This window comes from Mus musculus, chromosome 18 (genome assembly GCF_000001635.26).
Source record: "Mus musculus strain C57BL/6J chromosome 18, GRCm38.p6 C57BL/6J".
In the NCBI taxonomy this organism is placed as follows: Eukaryota; Metazoa; Chordata; class Mammalia; order Rodentia; family Muridae; genus Mus; species Mus musculus.
In genome coordinates this window covers 70473125-70499723 of record NC_000084.6, presented here as the reverse complement: position 1 = coordinate 70499723, position 26599 = coordinate 70473125, and the positions used below count along the sequence as shown (strand labels likewise).

At 39.7% G+C, this 26599-nt stretch overlaps 1 protein-coding gene across 5 annotated transcripts in view; it reads right to left on the bottom strand.

Annotated features, from left to right (window-relative positions):
• The window catches only part of Stard6 (StAR-related lipid transfer (START) domain containing 6), a 32801-nt gene that overhangs the window by 5531 nt on the left and 671 nt on the right, over window positions 1-26599 (bottom strand). For 4 of the 5 annotated variants that reach the window (NM_029019.4, NM_001289648.1, NM_001289649.1 and 1 more), the window contains exons 2-8: window positions 26370-26522; window positions 25359-25439; window positions 23531-23624; window positions 23293-23342; window positions 16186-16312; window positions 3493-3610; window positions 1083-1176 (exon numbers count right to left, since the gene is read on the bottom strand). In NM_029019.4, coding sequence (NP_083295.1) covers window positions 1083-1176; window positions 3493-3610; window positions 16186-16312; window positions 23293-23342; window positions 23531-23620 — 479 coding nt within the window. In that variant the 5' untranslated portion in view covers window positions 23621-23624; window positions 25359-25439; window positions 26370-26522. Of the gene's footprint in view, window positions 1-1082; window positions 1177-3492; window positions 3611-6062; window positions 6117-16185; window positions 16313-23292; window positions 23343-23530; window positions 23625-25358; window positions 25440-26369; window positions 26523-26599 lie in introns of those variants that run through there. The other variant, XM_011246853.1, reaches the window with a different exon arrangement.

Below are 26599 nucleotides of genomic sequence, written 5' to 3'. Positions count from 1 at the left end.
ACAAGAAAACAAAATATATTAGGAACACAGGACTAAATCTACAAACACATTTTCTCTCTTACAAATTTATATTTTACCATCCCAAATCTTATGTTCACTTTATATATCAATATTGATTTAATAAGAAATAACAGCATAAATTAAAATTAATAAATATGTGTGGTGATATATATGCATCTATGCATATCCTCCACCTCAATGCATGTGTACTTTTACTGAGCCTATTTATCTCTTGACCACCTGTTGGCAGCACCTCTAATCTGACTTTGGCAGTTTTTATCTGAATATTCCTATTGGATGTTTCGTTTTGTGGATATTTTATAAAGCAGGTGAACCCATGGAAATAATTCTCTCAGGATAAAAATATTCATGGTTTAGAAATGCGGGCTGTATTTTCAGGGAATTTTATTTTATTTTTTAATTACAATTTTTATTTTGTTTTATAACTGTTTATGAAAATAAGGAGTACCATATCTCTATCATTTCTACTTATCATTATCTATCCCTATCTAGCTCCTCTGATGTCCTCCCCGCTTCCACCACTTCTCAAATGCATGGCCTCTTCTTTGATTATTACATGTGCGCACACACACACAGCCTAATTACATTTAGGGCTTCTCATATATGCATGGTTAAAAAATCCTTCACCATGGAGAAATATAAACATTACGGGAGGATTCGTTAGGGGAAAACATTTGAGTGTTTCATTATGCCCAGAAACTTCGAATATATTTCTATTCTTTTTTGTTGTTGTTGTTGTTGTTGTTGTTTTGAGACAGGGTATCTCTGTATAGCCCTGGCTGTCCTGGAACTCACTCTGTAGACTAGGCTGGCCTTGAACTTGGAAATCCACCTGCCTCTGCCTGCCAAGTGCTGGGATTAAAGCCACGCACCACCACTGCTGGGCATATTTTTATTCTTATATTTAAGACAAAAATATAAAAAAGTTATTTTAAAAATTGCTCTTAGGGGCAGTTTTTCTCTTCCAACAAAATATATTGGTATATATTTCTATTGATGAGTGAAGTAAATCATATGTTGAAGTTAAAAATCTTGTTAAAATAAACAAAAATAATACTTACTCCTTCAGAGGTGAACACACATAGCCAGAGGGATGATTAAAGCCACGGATATAAGTCGAAGTTGGAGCATATCCTGGGAAGTCCACACTTTTAGCTGTGATTTAAAAAGTTGAAGTGAGACCCAATCACAAAAAAAAAAAAAAACCTCATTATTTCTAGAAGCATAATTTTAAGATATAAGCTAGCATTTGGTTACTAGTATAAATACTAGCATAAATCTGTACTAGTATTCCTAAAGATGCTTGTATATTTTCATACAAGGAAGCCTCTTTAAAAAAGTTTCATCTCATTGTTTCTGAGATTTGAAACGAGAGCTAAGGATAGAGAGATTGTATTATGAGTCGGGGGCTCACTGACTGTGGTTAGTACTTTTATTCTCCACAAAACAGCTGTCTACTGAGACACATTAAATGCCCTCTTCTCTTAATCCCATGTGCTAATTTCAAAGGGTAATTAAAACTTAGGAGAATTTGCCTTGGTAATTAATTATGCTGCAAGATCTATATGCAGCAGTGAAAAGAGGGAGCTGATTGTGAGCATGGAGATGATAATTATATATTTTCTAAAAACAGTTTGAGAGAATATGTCAGACCAGAGGATATAGATTTTCCTAAAAGCTTGTAGCAAAGTCTAGGCGAAAGGCACAGTGAAGCCCAGGTGCAGAGGGCGATGTGGTTGGATGAATATTTCATTTTTGAACCACTTTCTAAATAGAGACTTGTATACTGGCATGATGGTATTACTTGGAGCACTAATAAGGTAGTTTTCCTTTGAAAACATGGAGGTTATAATTCTCTTTCCTTAAAAAAAAATCTTAACAGTTTACTAAAAATATGACACTTTAGTGTGGCATGACTTTGAAAACCAGAAATACAGGACTTTAAAATCTAGTATCTTATTAGATATGTCAATCAATGTTTTCACGGCTTAATTTCTGGAACATCAGCTTTATTCTCAGTGAGACCACATACAAAGTATCTAGCTCAAAGCGAGGTGCAGAGTGAGCTTTAAAAACACTAAGAAAACTGATTATTCATTGAAAATTTACTCACTGGAAATTTCTTCCAGAAAAGTTATCTTTGTTGCTTAAAAAATGAATGGTTATTTCTAGTTGCTAGTTTAAGCTTATATCATGCTTTATTATTTTTTGAGACAGGATCTCAATATGTAGTCCTGGTTGGTTTGGAACTCATTATGTAGACAACGCTGGCCTCAAGTTCGTAGAGATCCACCTGCCTCTGCCTCCTAAGTGCTGGGATCAAAGCCATGCTTAATCATGCCGGACCTGACATATTCTCATTTCTTTACTTATTTTGCTATTCTGGGATGGAGCCTAGAGTCTCAAGTGACTATAACAGAAGTGTCACGGAGCTAAAACCACAGTTGCTATTTTACCTCCTTTCTGACTTAGCAATAAAAGTCTCAAATGGCTTGCTTTCAAAATATGGAAAATTATAGATCTACAATTCTGGAAAGGCAAAGATGTATACAGTAGGCTCTGAAAGCATTTTATATACTGTAACTCTGAAAACAATGGTTAAGATATGTATACACAGAGAACATCCATCTTTAGTGGTCTGCTGTGAGACCCAGAGAACTGGCTTTGAATTACAGGGCTGAGAAGTTTTGTCCATGAAAGAGAACACTGGCATCATCTCGTATGAAGATATTACATCCCATGGAAGTAATAACACAGCCTCACTGTCTATCCCTGAGTGGCATTCAGGAGAGGAAGCATTCTGATAGAAATTATAAGATTAAATCAAATTCAAGAGGAACACTGGGGTCCTCACCACTACCCTGCCAAAGTACTTTTAACATGATCTTAAGCTTTCAGAGTCTAAACTCTTCTGGTGTGAGCTTTGCGTCAGAAACACAAGTTAGCAAATGATGATCATTTGCATCTCACAGAGTCACATTATTGCAGAGCAGGGCAGGGTGATATCAAAACTTGCATTCCCTAGAAGAGATATAAGCACGCCTAAGGAATGACCCATCCAGCACTATTTATTCAATATTTTTATATTTTGTACTCATTAGTATAAGAATTAATATATATATGCCTATTTTAAATAAGCCAAGTGTAAAGTTATATATAAAAGCTAGCTTTGTTGCATAGAATTACAAATGTACACACTGAAATTTTAGCTCACAGTCATCTTCCTGTATTTCATTCACAGTTCATACTGCAAAAGTATAGCAGGAACTTTTCTAAACAGCACCTCATGGGGTAGGTAAAATACCTGGCCTGTGTATAGGACACAAGTTTTTTGATTGCACTGAACAAACAAACAAACAAACATGAATTGCAATATAGTTTCTTCTAAACTATTAACACTAATTACTAGAGGCATAACATTTTTAACGATACATAGTAATTCTAAAACATGGGCGAAATGCTTCAACTTACTACTGATAATGTCCACGTTCCTTTCATAGTGCTTGATGTGTACTAAGTCGATAAAGTCTCTAGGGGAAATTGAGCCCATGGCAAAACTTTGTGTAATGGTGTGGCATATGAGTGTGTCCTGCAACAAATCAAAACCACAAAGATTGCAAGAATTACTTAATGCGAATGATTTATTGTCCCCCAAAGAACTTCATCATGTATGTTTAGCCTGTCTTGAGAAAATAAAGATAAGGTTTTTAAAAAGTGTTAAGCCAGTATCACCAAGTCAACCTGCATTTTTAGTGGTAAAGAACATTAGAGTCCCAAATATGAGTGCAAAACAGTCTGCAGAGAGCAAAAAGACCGTGCACTCTATTTGTAGATGGCGAAGACAAGCCCCATGAGGTGAGGTCATACGCACAGCTAGAAAGTAGTTAGAACACAGGGTTTCTGATTTTCACACAGCCCTATATTGTCTATGTTAGGTAGGTAAAATAAATCTGAAAAAGACATTGATTTGGAACTTTATAGCATAAGGTCTAAAATTAAAGAGCAGTGTTAAAACCATCTTATGAAACTGGATTTAGTATGGCTTAACTTCAAACTCTTCCAACTCTGTGCCTTCAGGGAAGATCTCCCAGAGTCCAGCAGCCATATACACTAAAAGGACCCAATCTCTTTCAGTGATTTCAGCTTTCTGCTGGCCTGTGTTGCAAGACAGCTTTTTCCTGGGGAGACACCGATACCGGTCTGCTCATCCCAGAAAGGGAGCCCATGGCATTCCAATGTAAGGATACAGCAAAAGTCCAATTTGACAAGCCAATGAGTTTTATCAGGGTTACTTCCAGGAACTGCACTACCAAAGCCACCCCAGCAAGGGCAACAGCTCATAAAGCTGTAAACCTCGAGCTTGCTGCACAGCCTGCAGAGAGCTCAGAGTTTTGAGTGTGCTTTCCAGGTACCTCAGCTTATCTGAGTCTCTTCCAGGCAGCTCAGCTGCTCCTTGTTTCTTCAAAGTAGTTGGGCAGTTCTCTGCATGCTTATCTGAGTGACTCTCAGCAGTCTTCCTAGTCACATACTTAGGAGGAAGGAGGAGCCTAGTGAATCTGCTGAGTTTCAGGGACTTCCTGAAACTATTTTGAGTTGCTTAACTCACTTCCCTCTAGAATATCCTGTTGTTTCACTTCCTTGTAAAGATCTTGCCATAAAATATCACTTCCCTTTATATCCTATGTCTCAAGAAATGTCTCTCCAAGATGGAAGAGTTTAACTTGGAGAAGACTGCTATAAAACACATTAAAACCACAAGCTTGCCTTCCACAGCCTCTGCTTAATCTATTCTCATGTTGCCCTGTGTACTCCATCCTCTTCTAGTCTATGATTCATGATATTTACCTCACTTGCCCACTGTATTATATATATGTCTCTAAGAGTAACAATTCTTCCCTCATCCATGGGCCGCACAACAGGCACATAACACCCTCAGGGTTGACATAAAAATATGAACAGGAAGGTGAAATAATGACCTTCAGAGGTACTATGGAACACTGACTAGAAGGGACAGGAACTGGGGACAAATCCAAGTTCTTCTCACATATTTGCCCTAGGAGTCTTGGGCAAGTCACATGACCCCAGTCTGCTTTTTAAGTCTGTTAATGTCAAATGTAGCATTTTTTTTTCTTCTACTGACTGGCAAGAAGAGCAGGCATTTCTGAAGTGCTAACTGACCCTATGATCGGTGCTACACAACAGTGATAGAAAAAGCCTCATTGAGTGCACAGGGATCCGCCAGCCCGAGAGGAGCGGGAGTCTCCTTGGCTCCAGGACTCCGCGGAGGGCAGGCTGCACGGGTGACGGTGTGGAATACAGAGGCCAGCCGTTTCTGGGAAAGGCGAGAGCCAGAGAGCTTCTGAGGCGGCGCCATCTTCAGCTCCAGACAACCGGCCACCTTCCTGGCGAGAGCCACAGAGCTTCTGAGGCAGCGCCACCTTCGGCTCCAGACAACTGACCACCTTCCTGGTGAGAGCCACAGAGCTTCTGAGGCGGCGCCATCTTCGGCTCCAGACAACCGGCCACCTTCCTGGTGAGTGCACAGGGATCCGCCAGCCTGAGAGGTTTGTGCCTCAGGCCCTGGCGGCGGGAGTCTCCTTGGCTCCAGGACTCCGCTGAGGGCAGGCTGCACGGGTGACGGTGTGGAATACAGAGGCCAGCCGTTTCTGGGACAGGCGAGAGCCACAGAGCTTCTGAGGCGGCGCCATCTTCGGCTCCAGACAACCGGCCACCTTCTTGGCCAAAGCAACACAGCTTCTGGGAAAGATCCTGTTTTGGGCCTTCATCTTCAGCCAGGAGGAGGTCCAAATACCCGATAACTGTGCACCTTCCCTGAAAGAGGAGAGCTTGCCTGCAGAGACTGCTCTAACCACTGAAACTCAGAGGAGAGAGCTAGTCTCCCACGTCTGCTGATAGAGGGTAACAAAAGCAACAGAGGAACAATCTCTAAACAAAGACAACTATAACAACTAACTCCAGAGATTGCCAGATGGCGAAAGGTAAACGTAAGAATCCTACTAACAGGAACCAAGAACACTCACCATCATCAGAACCCAGCACTCCCACTTCGCCCAGTCCAGGACATCCTAACACACCTGAAAAGGTAGACCTGGATTTAAAAGCATTTCTCATGATGATGGTAGAAGACATAAAGAAGGAATTTAATAACTCACTTAAGGAAATACAGGAGAACACTGCTAAAGAGTTACAAGTCCTTAAAGAAAAAACAGGAAAACACAACCAAACAGGTAGAAGTCCTTATAGAAAAACAGGAAAACACATCAAAACAGGTGATAGAAATGAACAAAACCATACTAGACCTAAAGAGGGAAGTAGACACAATAAAGAAAACCCAAAGTGAGGCAACGCTGGAGATAGAAACCCTAGGAAAGAAATCTGGAACCATAGATGCCAGCATCAGCAACAGAATACAAGAGATGGAAGAGAGAATCTCAGATGCAGAAGATTCCATAGAGAACATCGGCACAACAATCAAAGAAAATGGAAAATGCAAAAAGATCCTAACTCAAAACATCCAGAAAATCCAGGACACAATGAGAAGACCAAACCTACGCATAATAGGAGTGGATGAGAATGAAGATTTTCAACTCAAAGGACCAGCAAACATCTTCAACAAAATTATTGAAGAAAACTTCCCAAATCTAAAGAAAGAGATGCCCATGAACATACAAGAAGCCTACAGAACTCCAAATAGACTGGACCAGAAAAGAAATTCCTCCCGACACATAATAATCAGAACATCAAATGCACTAAATAAAGATAGAATACTAAAAGCAGTAAGGGAAAAAGGTCAAGTAACATATAAAGGCAAGCCTATGAGAATTACACCAGATTTTTCACCAGAGACTATGAAAGCCAGAAGAGCCTGGACAGATGTTATACAGATACTAAGAGAACACAAATTCCAGCCCAGGCTACTATACCCAGCCAAACTCTCAATTACCATAGATGGAGAAACCAAAGTATTCCACGACAAAACTAAATTCACCCATTATCTCTCCACGAATCCAGCCCTTCAAAGGATAATAACAGAAAAAAAACCAATACAAGGACGGGAACCATGCCCTAGAAAAAACAAGAAGATAATCCCTCAACAAACCTAAAAGAAGACAGCCACAAGAACAGAATGCCAACTTTAACAACAAAAATAACAGGAAGCAACAATTACTTTTCCTTAATATCTCTTAATATCAATGGTCTCAACTCCCCAATAAAAAGACATAGACTAACAGACTGGCTACAAAAACAGGACCCAACATTTTGCTGCTTACAGGAAACCCATCTCAGGGAAAAAGACAGACACTACCTCAGAGTGAAAGGCTGGAAAACAATTTTCCAAGCAAATGGTCTGAAGAAACAAGCGGGAGTAGCCATTTTAATATCGGATAAAATCGACTTCCAACCCAAAGTTATCAAAAAAGACAAGGAGGGACACTTCATACTCATCAAAGGTAAAATCCTCCAAGAGGAACTCAAAATTCTGAATATCTACGCTCCAAATGCAAGGGCAGCCACATTCATTAAAGACACCTTAGTAAAGCTCAAAGCACACGTTGCACCTCACACAATAATAGTGGGAGACTTCAACACACCACTTTCATCAATGGACAGATTGTGGAAACAGAAACTAAACAGGGACACAGTGAAACTAACAGAAGTTATGAAACAAATGGACCTGACAGATATCTACAGAACATTTTATCCTAAAACAAAAGGATATACCTTCTTCTCAGCACCGCACAGGACCTTCTCCAAAATTGACCATATAATTGGTCACAAAACAGGCCTCAAAAGATACAAAAATATTAAATTGTCCCATGTATCCTATCAGACCACCATGGCCTAAGACTGATCTTCAATAACAACATAAATAACGGAAAGCCAACATTCACGTGGAAACTGAACAACACTCTTGTCAATGATACCTTGGTCAAGGAAGGAATAAAGAAAGAAATTAAAGACTTTTTAGAGTTTAATGAAAATGAAGCCACAACGTACCCAAACCTATGGGACACAATGAAAGCATTTCTAAGAGGGAAACTCATAGCTCTGAGTGCCTCCAAGAAGAAACGGGAGAGAGCACATACTAGCAGCTTGACAACACATCTAAAAGCTCTAGAAAAAAAGGAAGCAAATTCACCCAAGAGGAGTAGATGGCAGGAAATAATCAAACTCAGGGGTGAAATCAACCAAGTGGAAACAAGAAGAACTATTCAAAGAATTAACCAAACGAGGAGTTGGTTCTTTGAGAAAATCAACAAGATAGATAAACCCTTAGCTAGACTCACTAAAGGGCACAGGGACAAAATTCTAATTAACAAAATCAGAAATGAAAAGGGAGACATAACAACAGATCCTGAAGAAATCCAAAACACCATCAGATCCTTCTACAAAAGGCTATACTCAACAAAACTGGAAAACCTGGACGAAATGAACAAATTTCTGGACAGATACCAGGTACCAAAGTTGAATCAGGATCAAGTTGACCATCTAAACAGTCCCATATCACCTAAAGAAATAGAAGTAGTTATTAATAGTCTCCCAGCCAAAAAAAGCCCAGGACCAGACGGGTTTAGTGCAGAGTTCTATCAGACCTTCAAAGAAGATCTAATTCCAGTTCTGCACAAACTATTTCACAAAATAGAAGTAGAAGGTACTCTACCCAACTCATTTTATGAAGCCACTATTACTCTGATACCTAAACCACAGAAAGACCCAACAAAGATAGAGAACTTCAGACCAATTTCTCTTATGAATATCGATGCAAAAATCCTCAATAAAATTCTCGCTAACTGAATCCAAGAACACATTAAAGCAATCATCCATCCTGACCAAGTAGGTTTTATTCCAGGGATGCAGGGATGGTTTAATATACGAAAATCCATCAATGTAATCCATTATATAAACAAACTCAAAGACAAAAACCACATGATCATCTCGTTAGATGCAGAAAAAGCATTTGACAAGATCCAACAGCCATTCATGATAAAAGTTTTGGAAAGATCAGGAATTCAAGGTCCATACCTAAACATGATAAAAGCAATCTACAGCAAAGCAGTAGCCAACATCAAAGTAAATGGAGAGAAGCTGGAAGCAATCCCATCAAAATCAGGGACTAGACAAGGCTGCCCACTTTCTCCCTACCTTTTCAACATAGTACTTGAAGTATTAGCCAGAGCAATTCGACAACAAAAGGAGATCAAGGGGATACAAATTGGAAAAGAGGAAGTCAAAATATCACTTTTTGCAGATGATATGATAGTATATATAAGTGACCCTAAAAATTCTACCAGAGAACTCCTAAACCTGATAAACAGCTTCGGTGAAGTAGCTGGATATAAAATAAACTTAAACAAGTCAATGGCCTTTCTCTATACAAAGAATAAACAGGCTGAGAATGAAATTAGGGAAACAACACCCTTCTCAATAGTCACAAATAATATAAAATACCTTGGCGTGACTCTAACTAAGGAAGTGAAAGATCTGTATGATAAAAACTTCAAATCTCTGAAGAAAGAAATTAAAGAAGATCTCAGAAGATGGAAAGATCTTCCATGCTCATGGATTGGCAGGATCAACATTGTAAAAATGGCTATCTTGCCAAAAGCAATCTACAGATTCAATGCAATCCACATCAAAATTCCAACTCAATTCTTCAACGAATTAGAAGGAGCAATTTGCAAATTCATCTGGAATAACAAAAAACCTAGGATAGCAAAAAGTCTTCTCAAGGATAAAAGAACCTCTGGTGGAATCACCATGCCTGACCTAAAGCTTTACTACAGAGCAATTGTGATAAAAAAACTGCATGGTACTGGTATAGAGACAGACAAGTAGACCAATGGAATAGAATTGAAGACCCAGAAATGAACCCACACACCTATGGTCACTTGATCTTCGACAAGGGAGCTAAAACCATCCAGTGGAAGAAAGACAGCATTTTCAACAATTGGTGCTGGCACAACTGGTTGTTATCGTGTAGAAGGATGCGAATCGATCCATACTTATCTTCTTGTACTAAGGTCAAATCTAAGTGGATCAAGGAACTTCATATAAAACCAGAGACAGTGAAACTTATAGAGGAGAAAGTGGGGAAAAGCCTTGAAGATATGGGCACAGGGGAAAAATTTCTGAACAGAACAGTAATGGCTTGTACTGTAAGATCGAGAATTGACAAATGGGACCTAATGAAACTCCAAAGTTTCTGCAAGGCAAAAGACACTGTCAGTAAGACAAAAGACCACCAACAGATTGGGAAAGGATCATTACCTATCCTAATCAGATAGGGGACTAATATCCAACATATATAAAGAACTCAAGAAGGTGGACTTCAGAAAATCAAATAACCCCATTAAAAAATGGGGCTCAGAACTGAACAAAGAATTCTCACCTGAGGAATACCGAACGGCAGAGAAACACCTGAAAAAATGTTCAACATCCTTAATCATCAGGGAAATGCAAATCAAAACAACCCTGAGATTCCACCTCACACCAGTCAGAATGGCTAAGATCAAAAATTCAGGTGACAGCAGATGCTGGCGTGGATGTGGAGAAAGAGGAACACTCCTCCATTGTTGGTGGGATTGCAGGCTTGTACAACCACTCTGGAAATCAGTCTGGCGGTTCCTCAGAAAATTGGACATAGTACTACCGGAGGATCCAGCAATACCTCTCCTGGGCATATATCCAGAAGATGCCCCAACGGGTAAGCAGGACACATGCTCCACTATGTTCATAGCAGCCTTATTTATAATAGCCAGAAGCTGGAAAGAACCCAGATGCCCCTCAACAGAGGAATGGATACAGAAAATGTGGTACATCTACACAATGGAGTACTACTCAGCTATTAAAAAGAATGAATTTATGAAATTCCTAGCCAAATGGATGGACCTGGAGTGCATCATCCTGAGTGAGGTAACACATTCACAAAGAAACTCACACAATATGTACTCACTGATAAGTGGATATTAGCCCCAAACCTAGGATACCGAAGATATAAGATACAATTTACTAAACACATGAAACTCAAGAAGACTGAAGTGTGGACACTATGCCCCTCCTTAGAATTGGGAACAAAACACCCATGGAAGGAGTTACAGAGACAAAATTTGGAGCTGAGATGAAAGGATGGACCATGTAGAGACTGCCATATCCAGGGATCCACCCCATAATCAGCATCTAAACGCTCACACCATTGCATACACTAGCAAGATTTTATTGAAAGGACCCAGATGTAGCTGTCTCTTGTGAGACTATGCCGGGGCCTAGCAAACACAGAAGTGGATGCTCACAGTCAGCTAATGGATGGATCACAGGGCTCCCAATGGAGGAGCTAGAGAAAGTAGCCAAGGAGCTAAAGAGATCTGCAACGCTATAGGTGGAACAACATTATGAACTAACCAGTATCCCGGAGCTCTTGACTCTAGCTGCATATGTATCAGAAGATGGCCTAGTCGGCCATCATTGGGAAGAGAGGTCCCTTGGTTTTGCAAACTTTATATGCCCCAGTACAGGGAACGCCAGGGCCAAAAAGGGGGAGTGGGTGTGGGTGGGTATGGGGGACTTTTGGTATAGCATTGGAAATGTAAATGAGCTAAATACCTAATAAAAATTGGAAAAAAAGAAAAAAGAAAAAGCCTCACAACTGTGTTTTTATTAGTGAGGCACAGTGTTTCTCAAACTGACTGCTCAAATATTGAAGAGATCACGGTATGATTTAATCTTACTTTGTATTTTGAGAATAGGAACACAAGCACTCTCTACAGATGCTATGGATCTATCTTTCAGGGATTCCCTACAATCTCTTTTTCTCTCTAGGCTTTTTTTTTTTTTTTTTTTTTTTGTAATCATTTGGATTTATATTCCATTGCAGCAAATGTATAAACACAGCATGTGTTTTGACAATGTTGGCCAGAAGAGCCCGGACAGATGTTATACAGACACTAAGAGAACACAAATTCCAGCCCAGGCTACTATACCCAGCTAAACTCTCAATTACTATAGATGGAGAAACCAAAGTATTCCACGACAAAACCAAATTCACCCATTATCTCTCCACGAATCCAGCCCTCCAAAGGATAATTACAGAAAAAAACCAATACAAGGACAGGAACCATGCCCTACAAAAAAACAAGAAGGTAATCCCTCAACAAACCTAAAAGAAGACAGCCACAAGAACAGAATGCCAACTTTAACAACAAAAATAACAGGAAGCAACAATTACTTTTCCTTAATATCTCTTTTTTTAAAAAATTTTTATTAGGTATTTTCCTCGTTTACATTTTCAATGCTATCCCAAAGGTCCCCCATATCCACCCCCCCCAACCCCCTACCCACAAACTCCCCCTTTTTGACCCTGGCGTTCCCCTGTACTGGGGCATCTAAAGTTGGCAAGTCCAATGGGCCTCTCTTTGCAGTGATGGCCGACTAGACCATCTTTTGATGCATATGCAGCTAGAGACAAGAGGTCCGGGGTACTGGTTAGTTCATATTGTTGTTCCACCTATAGGGTTGCAGTTCCCTTTAGTTCCTTGGGTAATATCTCTAGCTCCTGCATTGGGGGCTGTGTGAACCATCCAATAACTGACTGTGATCATCCACTTCCCTTAATATCTCTTAATATCAATGGACTCAACTCCCCAATTAAATGTCATAGACTAACAAACTGGCTACACAAACAAGACCCAACATTTTACTGCTTACAGGAAACTCATCTCAGAGAAAAAGATAGACACTACCTCAGAATGAAAGGCTGGAAAACAATTTTCCAAGCAAATGGTATGAAGAAACAAGCTGGAGTAGCCATTCTAATATCTAACAAAATCGACTTCCAACCCAACATAATCAAAAAAGACAAGGAGGGGCACTTCATACTCATCAAAGGTAAAATCCTCTAAGAGGAACTCTCAATTCTGAATATCTATGCTCCAAATACAAGGGCAGCCACATTCATTAAAGAAACTTTAGTAAAGCTCAAAGCACACATTGCACCTCACACAATAATAGTGGGAGACTTCAACACACCACTTTCACCAATGGACAGATCATGGAAACAGAAACTAAACAGGGGCACAGTGAAACTAACAGAAGTGATGAAACAAACGGACTTAACAGATATCTACAGAACATTTTATCCTAAAACAAAAGGATATACCTTCTTCTCAGCACCCCATGGTACCTTCTCCAAAATCAACCACATAATTGGTCACAAAACAAGCCTCAACATATACAAAACTATTGAAATTGTCCCATGCATCCTCTCTAGGCTTTAAGATAAGTTTAATAAAAACAGGTAAAATTACAGAGGCCTAATTATGTAACATGCACGTAAGGTATTTGCTTTTTTTTTTTTTTTTTTTTTTGCTTATTTTGAAGACTCAAAGATCCAAAGATCCAGTGATCTAGAAGTTTATAAATACTCAGTTATCAAATCATGAAAATTAGTCATACTTCTCCATTGCTTTATACTACTCCTTTTTATGTTAACATTAATTAAAACCTAGCAAAAGTATTTTTCCTCTTTGTTTTGCAATGCCTGGGCCTGATGTATGACAGGCCCGAGCTGTGCTCTGAGCTACATCTCTACCCACCGACCTAGAGCTCATTTTAGGAAAAGTTGCCATATGTAGCTTAGACTGGCCTAGATGCACCATGAACCCCAGGCTAGCCACCAGAGCAATTCCTCAGCCTTCCAGAGCACTCAGTGTTGGTTAGTTTTTTTTTAGTTGACATATGATAAGTTCATCCATTTAAAAATCCATAGTTGTACAGTTTTCTAAAATATGTTTAGTTGTCTAACCTTCACCAAAATCCTGTGAGAACTCATTCTTTCTTCCTCCATAGTCCAGCCTGTTGTCTCCATCTCGAGACTGTGTTTTCAGTTCTATGATTCCTCATGCTTCCCCGAGTGCAAACCACCCAAGACTCATTTAGATTGCTCTCATCGCTCTGTAACCATTCACACCAATTTCATCCTTTTTTCCTCTTCAATTGTGACTGAAAATTTTGTTGCCATTCTAATCTAACTTAGCATCTGAGGTCTTTCAGATTCTGCTCCTCTGGATTTTAATATTTCCACTGAAATGTCAGCTGTTATGCTTATAGAACTACCTTTGCATGTAATTTGAGTTTTCTCTGTGTTGAATACAGTTCTTTCTCTGCCCCCATGTACTTAATGCTTTAATTGTAATACTATAGGGGGTGTTTCTTTTCTGGTTCTACTTAATGTTCTATATGCCTCTTGAATTTGATAGCCATCTCTTTAGTTAGACTTGGGAAATTTTCTTCTATGACTTCACTAAAAGTATTTTCAAGGCCTTTGACATAGAATTCTCCTATTGTGCCCATAATTTGAGGGAGACCTCAAACATCCATTTACACTTAAGTATTATTTTTCAACTGAGTGATTCAACTTTTCTACCTATTCCTCAGGCTATGCTGTTCTGTCTTCTGAATGATACAGTCTAGGTTTTTAATTGAGTCTTCACTTTTAGTCTCATATCTTCACGACTTTGCTTTAATGTTTCTATATCTTTATTGAAATGTTTAAAACCCTGAATTGGCTTTGTCTTAATCAGATGTTTGTTTTGTTTTCTTGAACTTCATTGAAGAGTTGTTTCTGTCTTTAAATCCTTTCTGGCGTTTCTATCCTTACGGAATGCTTTGAATGGACTAATAATTCTCTTACGTTTTGTTGAGATTTTGTTTTTGTTGTTTGCATCGGGAACCTTTACTACAGGATTGGTGATCTTTAGATAATACATGTGATCTTGTTTTTCATTTTGCTTGACTATTTACATTAGGATTGTACATATTTTAAAATACAGAATTCTTAATGAGCTTGCATGTCATGCAAGTCACAAAAATGTCCCCTGTATGGGTTTTAGTATGTGTGCTGCCATAAAATCTTTCATTAGCTCCTACTTTGTCCAGAGTCTTTCAAAAATATTTTGCTTTGTGTATGTGTGTGTGTTGTTTACAACAATGCATGTGTGGAGGCTAAAGGATAACTTTGGCTGTCGACTCTTGAAATCCTCTTTGTTGTGTGTCCCGTATATACAGGCTAGCTGGCCCGTGAGTTCTGGGACTTCTCTTCTCACTTTTCATCTCCTCTGTGGGAGTGCAGGGGTTACCATAGCTACTTTACTCCCCACCCCTGCCTCTCTCTCTCTCTGTAACATGGGTTCTTGGAATTATTTTTCAGATCCTTATAATTGCATGGCTGTCACCCATGAAGCTACCTCTGCAGTCCCTGTCTTTAATTTTTAGCAGTTCTTCTGAAGTCCTGTGGTCCATAGCGACATGTATATGCTTTCTAATGCCATGTTCACAACCTAAACTGCCAGGATACTTGCAGTCACAGTGTCAGGGAGGCAGGAGAATCTTCAGTTGCAGGCCAGTATGGGCAGTGTAGTGAGCACTGGGACCATGTGGACTTCTTAAAATCCAAAATGGCAGCAACGAATCCCCCAAAGCCATGGCTGGAGAGACAGTTCAGTGAGTCATAGCACATACTGCTCCTGCAGCAGACCCAAGTTCTGGTCCCAGAACACTTATCAGACAGCCCACTAACTACAGCTCCATGGGGAGTCTATGCCTCTGGCCTCCTGAGTAGCTGCACTGTGTGCACAACCATTCTCCCAGTATGATTTTGGACTCCTTTCAACACGGCATGTTTACATTTGTTTCCATGTAATACATGTGGAGAGCTAAGTTTAATTCCCCCATGGCGTAAGAACAGATCGACAAGAGCCTAGCATGTTAGGAATATGATACTTATTCACAAATAGAACAAAGCTAATTGGCATCAAACTCATTACTATTAAAAATTGATATTTTAAGGCTTTTATAACATTTTAGCTAGGTGTAGTGGTCCATGCTTAAAATTCGATCACTCAGAAAGCAAAGGTTGACAGCAGCCTGGTCAACTAGGTGAGATCTGGCTTAAACTAAATTTTAATGAAAGCAGAGGTATACATCGTGTGGGGGCATTCAGTGATACAGTGTTTGTTTACCATGGGAATGGTCCTTGGTTCAGTCCCCAACCCTCTCATTAAAAAAGACTATTAATCAGTTTTTAGTAAGCTAAGACATCAAAATATAGTAACATAGTAAACAATTATTTACTATTAAATAGAAAATTACCGAATCAATCTTGTGTATCACATTGAACCCTTTCAATGATTTGTCCCATGAGACTCTGTGATCATGTTTGAAGAGGAAGTCAGAGAGATGAGCTGCTGATTCTGGGATTATTCCTTCAACGCGGTATCTATGGTTATCAAAGTAAAGAAAGTTTAAAATTTTAGCTTAAGCAGAAAATATACTGGTATTGAAATTAAAAATAGCAAAGAACAGTGAAGCAATTGAGTATCCCATATCTAAAACACTTGGGAGGAAAAATGCTTTTTATTTTGGATTCTTTTGAGATTTGCATATATATATATATGTATATACACACACAGACAGACCTTGGTTATGAGATCTAAGTCTAAGCACAAAATTCATTAGTTTGTTTGTTTGTTTGTTTGTTTGTTTGTTTGTTTTTTGAGACAGGGTTTCTCTGTATAGCCCTGGCTGTCCTGGAATTCACTTTGTAGCCCAGGCTGGCCTTGAACTCAGAAATCCGCCTGCCTCTGCCTCCCGAGTGCTGGGGTTAAAGGCGTGTGCCACCACGCCCGGCTCCACAATATTCATGTGTATTTCAAAATCTTTATATGCGTATTCTAATGGGACTTCTTTACAATATTTTACACTTTTATTCAATGCCCTCCATGGAGTGGGAACTAGTGCGGCTTATTTAAGTAAACACTCAGTCACAGTTTCAAAGTTTACCTCTATAGTCAGGCCTGGTGGCACAGGCCTGTGAGCTCAGCTAGTTGGGGCTGAGCAGTAGGGGGAATCAGGATATATAATTTCTGTCTAGGCCAGAAGGCGAGTTCTAGACCAGACTGGGCAATTTAGTGCAATCCTATCTCAAAAAGTATAAAGATAGTTTTGGGATGTAGCTCATTGGTAGAAAACTTTCCCAGCACATGTTAGGCCCGGGTGTGTCTGTGCTGTGATTACATTTTTATAGACAAGAACTTGTAAATTTTGCATGTTGTTATCTACCAAGAAATCAATGTATCAGGAGAAAAATGGACCCAAACCCAATCTTCACTGTTTGCCGGCTGAAAGGGAAATGAGAATAGCATGGCCACACTTTTACTCTGGATTTTTTTTTTTTTCAAAGAAAGAAAATAGATGTTTTGGTTTAAAACTTTTAAGTCTCTAAAAAATTAACATTTCTTCAGAAAGTGTGATTAGAATCAAAATGTCATTATTACATAGAGAAAAGAGTAATCACGTGTGTGGAGAACTATTACCCTCAACTTGGCTCTACAGGGTCAAACTATGTAGCCCAGACTGCAACGTTTTATAGAGCTCAGGATGGTCTCAAATGTAAGCACTCCCTTCTTCAGCCTCCCCAAGTGCTCAAGCTACAAGTACAGGCCTGCACCCTTGCACCTGACTAGCTTCCATGATTTGGTCAGAGAAGGGATTCTTCAGACAACTTCCTGTATATATTAAGTTTTCTTCAGAAGCTTAGTGGGTTCCAGTTCCCTTTATGAGATATTCTGAGATTCCTTGATATAAGGTTAACCTCTTTCATTGTGAAAACACATTTTGAAGGTGGGGGGAAGAGAGAAGGAGGAGGGAGGGAGAGAGGCTGAGGCTGCCTGACTGACTGAGGCTGAGACTGCCTGACTGACTGAGACTGCCTGACTGACTGAGGCTGAGACTGCCTGACTGACTGAGGCTGAGACTGCCTGACTGACTGAGGCTGCCTGACTGACTGAGGCTGCCTGACTGACTGAGGCTGCCTGACTGACTGAGGCTGAGACTGCCTGACTGCCTGACTGACCGAGACTGCCTGACTGACAGAGACTGCCTGACTGACTGAGGCTGCCTGACTGACTGAGGCTGCCTGACTGACTGAGACTGCCTGACTGACTGAGGCTGTTTCTCGGTTTTAAGCTTGGGAAAAATCAATCAAAATAATCACCATGTAGTGCAATAAAACGCAACAAGGTCAGACATGAACCGGTTACAACTGAAGTGCAGAATGTTTGCTCACAAGTTTGTCACACTGCCCCACACTGGCCTTTTTTTACCTCATGTCTCTCCATGGCAAGATCGTGAGCTCTGATGATAGAAACTTAACTTTTTCTGTTTCTAACCTATACCCAATAATACCTAATTATGCCTTTCATAAAGCAGTTTTCTGAAATTAATTACTGATGGTGACTAACAGTCTTTTAATAGTCTTGCCAAGTGATGCCAAATGTAAACTAAGTGTATTTCACAGTATCTATTTTTCTACTCTCATGTCCTTGTGGACAGTGAGCCATAGAATCCAAGCCCTTGCTGGAAGGCGTGGTGAATGTGGGTATATTAGAAAGCACAGGGAAATGAGGGATAACGAGGAGGGACATGTGTCACAGCTCTTTTGGGGAGATCTGGAAGTCTGTTTTATAATTATTTATAATAATATTGAACTGTTAGCATTATTGTTATACTTTTATTTGTGAATTAGAGATAGAAAAAAAAAATCTGTGAAATGTCCTAATTTAAATCCAATTCCAGTTCTGAAAGAGTGCTATACCACTTACCAATGAATAACTTAACTTTTATGCCATAAATTATTTGTAAGGTAGAAGGCAGCACAGCGTAAACGAGAGTTTTCAAGCTGTCTCAAGAATACTGTGTGAGTGGTCCTTTATTGTTTCTATTTATGCATGTGTGCCTGGATGAGTTTATGTGCACCATGCAAATGCCCAGAGACAGAAGACATGTGCTTTCTTAGAAAAGGGACAGAAAGGCCTTTGTGAGCCACCTACCGGATGTGAGTGCTCAGTGCATGTTGGTTCTCTGGAAGAGCAGCAAGTGCTCTTAATGACTGGGGCCATCTCTCCAGCCTTGTCAATGATCCTGATAGGGAGCCTTTTAGGATTTACGGTTTGTGAAGATAGTAAACCAGGATAAATTCTATACTAATGTAGGGCTTTTCATCTGGGTCACAGTAACTTTATCCATTACGTTTGTTGTATGATGCTAAACTCTGAATACTGTTAGTTGTAAAATGTAGTAATATCTCATTTGTCTTCATTAGGGGTTTAAGAAAGAATTAAATGTGCTGATAGTGATCATCAATATAATACACAGAATGGTAATAACTGATAGGGAAAGAAAAGAGCATGGTAAGGAAGCAGGAAATGTTACATCAGAAGAGGTAGACTCTGGTAGATACTTTCTCTGGAATAATTATTCCACTCACATACGGGGTAGTTTTAGGATTTAGAAGAAATAATGACTAAGATAATACAAGTAGCCTTTGATGCAAAGTCCTGGCATCTGAGAGTTTTTATTTCACTACTAAATATGTAGGTACCTTGGAGATCATCAACTATATAGGCCTGTACTCACCTGAAACGGGAAGGGGTAACACTATTTATATTGTATACAGTTGTAAGTAATTGTATGTTGTATATGGGAAGTGAATTAAATTTTGTATGATGTAATGCCTGACGTAACATAGAGGAATGTATTGTTGCGGGCAGAAAGGAAAGGGGTTCCAACCAAAGATGTGCCTTGTGATGCACAAAACCAAGTCCTCATAAACTAATCACCAAAGGTCCTTTATGGGCAGCAAATTAGTAACAAAAAGCACAAATCCTAGTAAAATATATAGGTTACCCTTTTATATTGCAGTTACATTTATATAGCTAAAGCTCATATATTCACTAAATAAATATTTACCATGTGTCTAGGTGACATGTGGGGTTCTGGTGTAGGTATACCACAAAACACAAGGGTGACTTATTTCTAGTCTCGTTCCTATGAAATTCCTGTTCATACCACTTCATATTCTAATGAGACATATATAATGATTTAAAAAAATAAATTCCATATAGTGTCACCTGTGAAGGTTACAAGAGCAGAAGAGTTAAACAGAGACTGGGTGTTCATGGGAGACATTTAGCCTGGTGGGCAGGAAGGTCCTTGTAAAGAGGCCACAGTGAAGCTGGGAACCTGATGAGCAGAGCTGACATTAGCTTTTGAGAGATATGGGGAGATATGCCAAGCAAAAAAAGGATTATGAAGGCTCTGCAGGTTCAGTGCGGGGCATCTGAAGACAGACCGCTTGTGGATATAACACGGGGAGAAAGAGGAGGAAGTGATAGGTATGAGGGCCCGAGAGAGTGACTTAGAGGTCAGGATCAAGTGTTTGGGTCTTATTTTAGATATGAAAGAAAGCCTTACAGGATTTTCACAGGGGAGCGACAAACGTGGAATCATATCTCAGACTTTGCTTTGCAATGCAGCTGAGCAGGAAGAGAGAGCAGGGACCATTCCCACAGTCTAGGGAGAGATGCTGGCGACAGCAGGGTGACCTCAAGGAGCTAGTAAACAGCCACCATTGTCTCTGTGCATGTTTGGTCACAAGGGGCTTCTATATGCATCCAAGCATGTAGATGCCAATGACCGTTCTGTAATCTGCTCTGAAAATTCAGTCTCACTAAAAACAACGTCCGTGAGCCGGCTCTGTCCTTGTGACCACAGAGGAAAGGACAGTAAGCAGTGCGCCCGGCCAGTGCTGCACCTGGCTGATCACATCGGGCAGAACCAGCAGAGCTCAGCGAAGTGGTGGAGCAGGGCATGCTAGTCTGAAGTGGAGGCTCACAATCCTCCTCCCCTGCTACAGTAGACAGTGACCAAACCCAGGCACCACGCACACACCAAGTGCAAGAGGAGACTAGAAGTTACCCCCTGAAATTCACTAGCAAATGTCACCCACTCAGCAGCCCAGGCTCACTGCTCCCAAAAACAATGCAGGCAATTAATCACACAAGTTGGTTGTTTGAAAAGAATAAAATTGACCAACACTTAGCCAAACTAACCCAACGAGCGATAAAATCTAAATTAATAAAATTAGTCAAAACATAAACTTGAAAAAAGATGGCCTTTTAAGTAGATGGCGCTGGAAAGCTGCAAGCAGAATATAGCCTGCAGAAGAATGAGATCCGGTCTATCTCTCTCACTTCGCACACAAATCAATTCAAACTAAATCAAAAACCTTCATGTAAGACATGAAACTCTGCAAGTGGCTGAGGAAAATACTCCAGGACACAGGCACGGGAGACAGACTGCTGACTGGAACTCTAGCAGCAGAGCAAAAGACCCTAAGAGTTGGCATGCAGAGACAATGCATCTCGTCTGCACAGCAATGGAAATGTGCACAGCGGCCCACGGACTGGGAGAATCTTGCCCAGCTACACTTCAAACTGTTAATACCCAGGCTCTATAAGCAATTGCCCAAATTAAACACCAAAACCTTCCCTGCCAGTCAATAACCATGCCAACAAACTGAGCAGACATCTTTGCCAGGAAGAAACACCAATAGACGATAAACCAGGTGTGGAACGAAGCAGTGTTTTGGGTGCCCCCCAGCCACCAGCAGCTCCTAACCGTGAGAACAAGGGTATTCATTGCCCACCAGCCCTTTCAGATAACATCGTGGAACCCCACCCAACCCTATACCCCACTCTGCGGTCCTTAGCTATGTCAGTTCAGTAGGCTGTGTAGCAGGACAATACTGCCACCTACTGTTTGAACCCTTTTCTATCCTTTCCTCTCTCTGTGGTTCTTTTTTTTCTGTTCTCATTCTTCTTATTGTGACTTCTCCTAAAGTGCAGAGCTGGCATGGTTTATGATATCTGGGTACATAGTCTCCATGCTAGACACCATTTCCCCTTTATTTCAACTATTCCCACACCTGTGTGCAGCCATCTACCAACCCACCTAACAACCTGACACCTATCACCAGTCTCGTCGTGATTACTTCTTTTCTCTTTCCCTTCCCAATGATGTTAACATATTATTATACACGGTACTACCAGGGTCCCTAGACTCTACAAATTACTCAATATTTAACAAGGGTTGTTTTTCTAGTCTGTTTTTAGAGTGGTCTAACAATTGGATAGTGACTTGTGCTTCAGGTAATAATGACAAATAAAACTGTCATTAAATGTGAAAGAACAAATTTCTATGACAAAAGCAGGCTTCAGGAAGGGTGCTGCCCACAGCAGCCTGGGTTTCTCTGTACCACGGAATCAGGACAACCCCCACTGACCTTCCTACAGACCAACCTGATCTAGAAAACCCTTCAGTAAGCCTCTCTTCCTAGATCCTAGTTTGTGTCAAGATAATCATTAAGTAGGTTTTATTTCTCTGGTATGCCTGGGCTTAAATATGCTCTGTATACACATGTCTATTTATTGTTTGAAATGCCTATATTAGGGTCATTTCTTGCTTAGACAACAAAAGAAAGAATTTCTTTCTTGGCATGTATTAAAATGAATAAGAGAAACTCATTCTAACATTATGTGTTAATTTTTTTAAAAAGGCTAAAGCAGGAAAGGATTTAATGAGACGATCTCCAAAAAGCAAACAACAACAACAACTACAAAACTTACAAAAACCTAGATACAAACACAGGTAAACTTCAGTAAGATGAAAAACAAACAAAAAACCAACCACCACAAAACCATACAACAGCCAAATGTGCAAAGTATAGGATTTCTAAGGAGCAGTTTCCAAAATCCAATGACCTGAGGGAACAGATATGATGCCAGGAGCTATAAATGAATGCCTAAACACAAAACAAGAAGAAAAGACAGAAAACGCTTACAGTATGTCAGGACTTTAGTTGTGTTTGAAACAGTCTCATCCTCAAAACCACACTTAAAGCTATTTATAGGAGAAAAATCTGCATTCATGAGTAAGAGAAAAAATGGACAGGGAAAATCTTCCTGGTGGTTTGAGAGGAAAGTGAAGGATTCCAAACACCATAAAAATGTTTCTGTGGTAAGAAATGTCAATTTGCTTTTGCAGAACTTGTCTATCCTAGTGGATTAGAAGGGCATTTTTGTGTACATATTCATAATTTTCCGGTATTAGGGATGGGTCTTGTGCTCTGGAGTGAAGTGCTCTACACAGGACGTGAATCTGCAGAGGGATTTACTTTCTGACGGACTTATGTTGCACCACCCACGACTACTCTACTTTATGAAAGCACGTGATCTCACACATCATTTCCTGTTAGTAGTAAACAGTTTGTTCTAGCTAATGAGGCGGTGTTAACTTCCAGATTTGGTAATGGCACTGAATTTAAAACGACGATGGCTGTAAATGGGAAGATGTACTCACAGGTTTCCGTGGAATATTCTAGAGGTCTTGCTGGAAACAGTTACCTTTTTCTCAAAGGGGAAATAAAATCCAGAAATAAATTAACTGTCAGACACAGAAAACAAAACAAACCCAAAACAAAACAAAAGTACAACTATGTTTTTCTGGCTAAAAAAAAAAAAAAACGTATTATTTTAAAACATCTTTACAGTAAACTTTCACTGAAAAATAAACTCTTGAAAAATACTTGTTTTCTTACTGAAGATTTAATGAGTTTCCAGCCAGATAGGTCTTGATTGTAAGCTAAAACTTGTTCAGCAGTTTGTTGGGCAATTGCCTTATAGTCCATCTACCTGTGAAAATTTAACAAGGATAGTAAAATATAATTTTATAAACAAAATAAAAATTCCATGTTGCATAGCTGGTTTTGAACTCATGAACTGAAGCCATCCTTCTGCCCCAGGCTGTCAAGGATTTAGTACTATAGCTGTGCCACATTACACTTTAATCCTATTTTTTACAACCTCTGTCATTTAGCAATACATAATAATTGTCTGATCACTTGCATTCACAAACCTCTGTCTTCAAATGTGCAAGCATGTAAAAAAACAGATTTTGAAATCAGGGACCAGGGTGAAGTCTAATCCCTGCCACGTGTGAAGCATGACATGCAATATTTATACTTTCTTCTTGATGTAAAATTAGAATATACCTAACACCCTGTAGAGTCAACGTGTTAAATAAAGCCTTCAGTGCGTTGACTAAGGTCCCAGAGCATGGCAGGTTATAGTTTTTCAAAAGCCATATTTTTAACAAGTTTTATTTTTCCTTGTGATGTGTCACACTCTTTCGTCATGTGCTCCTGGTATTAACCTTGCGTGACTGAGGCCATGTGTGGTTTCCTCTCTAAGCATGTTCCTGTCAGCTATCTTCTTGTCCACTTAGGCACAATCATATCAGTCTCCTGGATTTTCCTCAAGTGCAACCAAGGCTGCCCTGTCTCAAGGCTTTGTCCTTACTGTTCGTTTCCTTGGAAAATCCATGATAGATTATGCTTCGCTGAATCCTTTGCTTAAATGTCAGCCTTTCAGACAAGATCATATTCAAAGCAATTCAGTTTCAAGACATTCACTAAATCTTTACTTGCTGCTGAGTACTGCAAATGACTGTTTTCCTTCCTCCACATTCATAGCCGGAAACTGGGTCGTGATTAGGTCACAAGGGCAGAGACCTCATGGATGAGATTGGTGACTTTATAAGAGACTGAAGGCAGCTTATGTGTCTCCTATGTCCTGAGAACACAGCCGTAAAAGCAGTTTACATTCCAGAAAAGTACCCTGACCAGAAACCAAACATTAAGGCATGCGGGACAGACTTATAGCCCCCACAAGTGTGAAAAAAGAAACTCTGGCTCTTTATAAACCACCCAGTCTATGGCAATATGCAGCAGTAACCCAAGGACTGAGAACTGCAGCAAGTATAGAAAAAAAAAAAAAGCCTGTGTCTGTAATGAATAAGTTCAGACAGAGGCTGGGATATCATGGCTCTTCAGCCCATCACCCACTTCTCAGTTATGGGAAGCTGAATAAGTGGTACAAAGACCAGGGTAACATCTGGATTCAAATCTGGACTCTGACACTGCAAGTGGGTAAGCTCTGAACTTCAACTTAGGCTCTGAACTTGAACTTCCTACATTTATGGGAATTTACATGAGTATGGGGGAGGGTGTCCATAAAACTTACAACCGTTATTATATGCAAAAATGCTTGAAACAGTGACTGGTTTTGTTCAAGGTGGTCAATAAGGTTAGTTTCTTATAATTAACTGTTATAAACATCACTAAAATGTTCTTCAAATAACTGCCCCCTAAGCACCTTAGCACTTCTTAATGCATAAATATCATAACATTTGGAAATCCTTAGCTCTCTCCTAGCACTCTTCAGATTGGGTCATAAATTTATATTCTCTTCCTGGACTTCTCAGGAAGGCACAATAGCTAGGCGATACCTTTTATATTGGGAAAAAAAAAAAACCCACAGTACAATACTATAGACTCCTCCTTCCTATAAAAGTCCTGGTAGCTTTACCTTTATCTAATTTAGTCCAGAGTTTTAGTGCCCATTGATACTACTCTCCAAATCCTGGAGGAGATCTCCATCTCTGTTAACCTGTAAGGGAATAAAGTGAAAGTCGAATTATTTTGATCTATGACTTAGGTCAACATATTTTATCAATTGTTTTCCATTCCCTCCACTAACACTTTATATTTTTATTAAAAAAAAAAAAACAACAACACAAGTCTAAGGTGGAAGTAACAGGTATATCTTACTGTTCTATTGCTCTGATAATACACCACGACCAAGGCCACTTAGCAAAGGAACCATTTAATTTGGGATTTATGGTTTCAGGGGATTAAGAGTCCATCATTGAAGAGCAAAGGCATGGTAGCAAGAACTGAGAGCTTACATCTTGATTTGCAAGTTGGAAGCAGACACACACACATAGGAAAGGATACAAGCCTTTTCATGCCTTGAAACTCACTCCTCAGTGACACACCATCAAGGTCACACCTTCTAATACTTCCCAAATAGTTCTATCAGCTGGAGACCAACTATTCAAACACCTGAGCCTATGGGGCCATTCTTCTTCTAAGCATTACTGGGTACTTGCTACATCCCAAAGCCAAGAAACTTTAAAAGTATAGGTTAAAAAGATACCTAGATGGAACTTAGGCTTAAAACAAAATCTAGGGTTTTTGTTTTGTTTTGTTTTGAAGGTCATGCCATAAACATTGTTTGGCTGGTCTCCAACATGGGCCTCTCCTGGCCTAAAACACAGGGTTTTACAACACGGACTTACCTAATATTGATCTAGAAATTTCACACTTACTGGCATTTACCACTAGCTCTAAGTTTCTGCGTGGGTTGTACAAGTATTTCAGAATCATTTCACATCCCATAATAGATGTGTGTTTAATGAACCACTGAACGGTGTTTTATAGCATCTGCCAATTTTGCTAAGGGCAACAGGAAGGTAAAGTTTAGAAAGCTAGAGAGAGTACAAAGATACAGGACACAGCAAAGCTGTAGTTCTATTACCTGATGATGTAACATTGCATGAACTAGAATGCATGTATTCAGATGAAAAGCAAGGGTGTCTTCAGAAAAACAGACCATTGTTGAGATAGCATCTTTTTTGAAAATTGCACTTGGTTGCAACTTGATTCTTCCCACTTCATATCCTGTCCCAGCCTGGTAGACAGGGTCACACACAAGTTAGTGATCTTTATGTTTGTATAATTTCCTACTTCCTGTACTGCCTGCCTGGG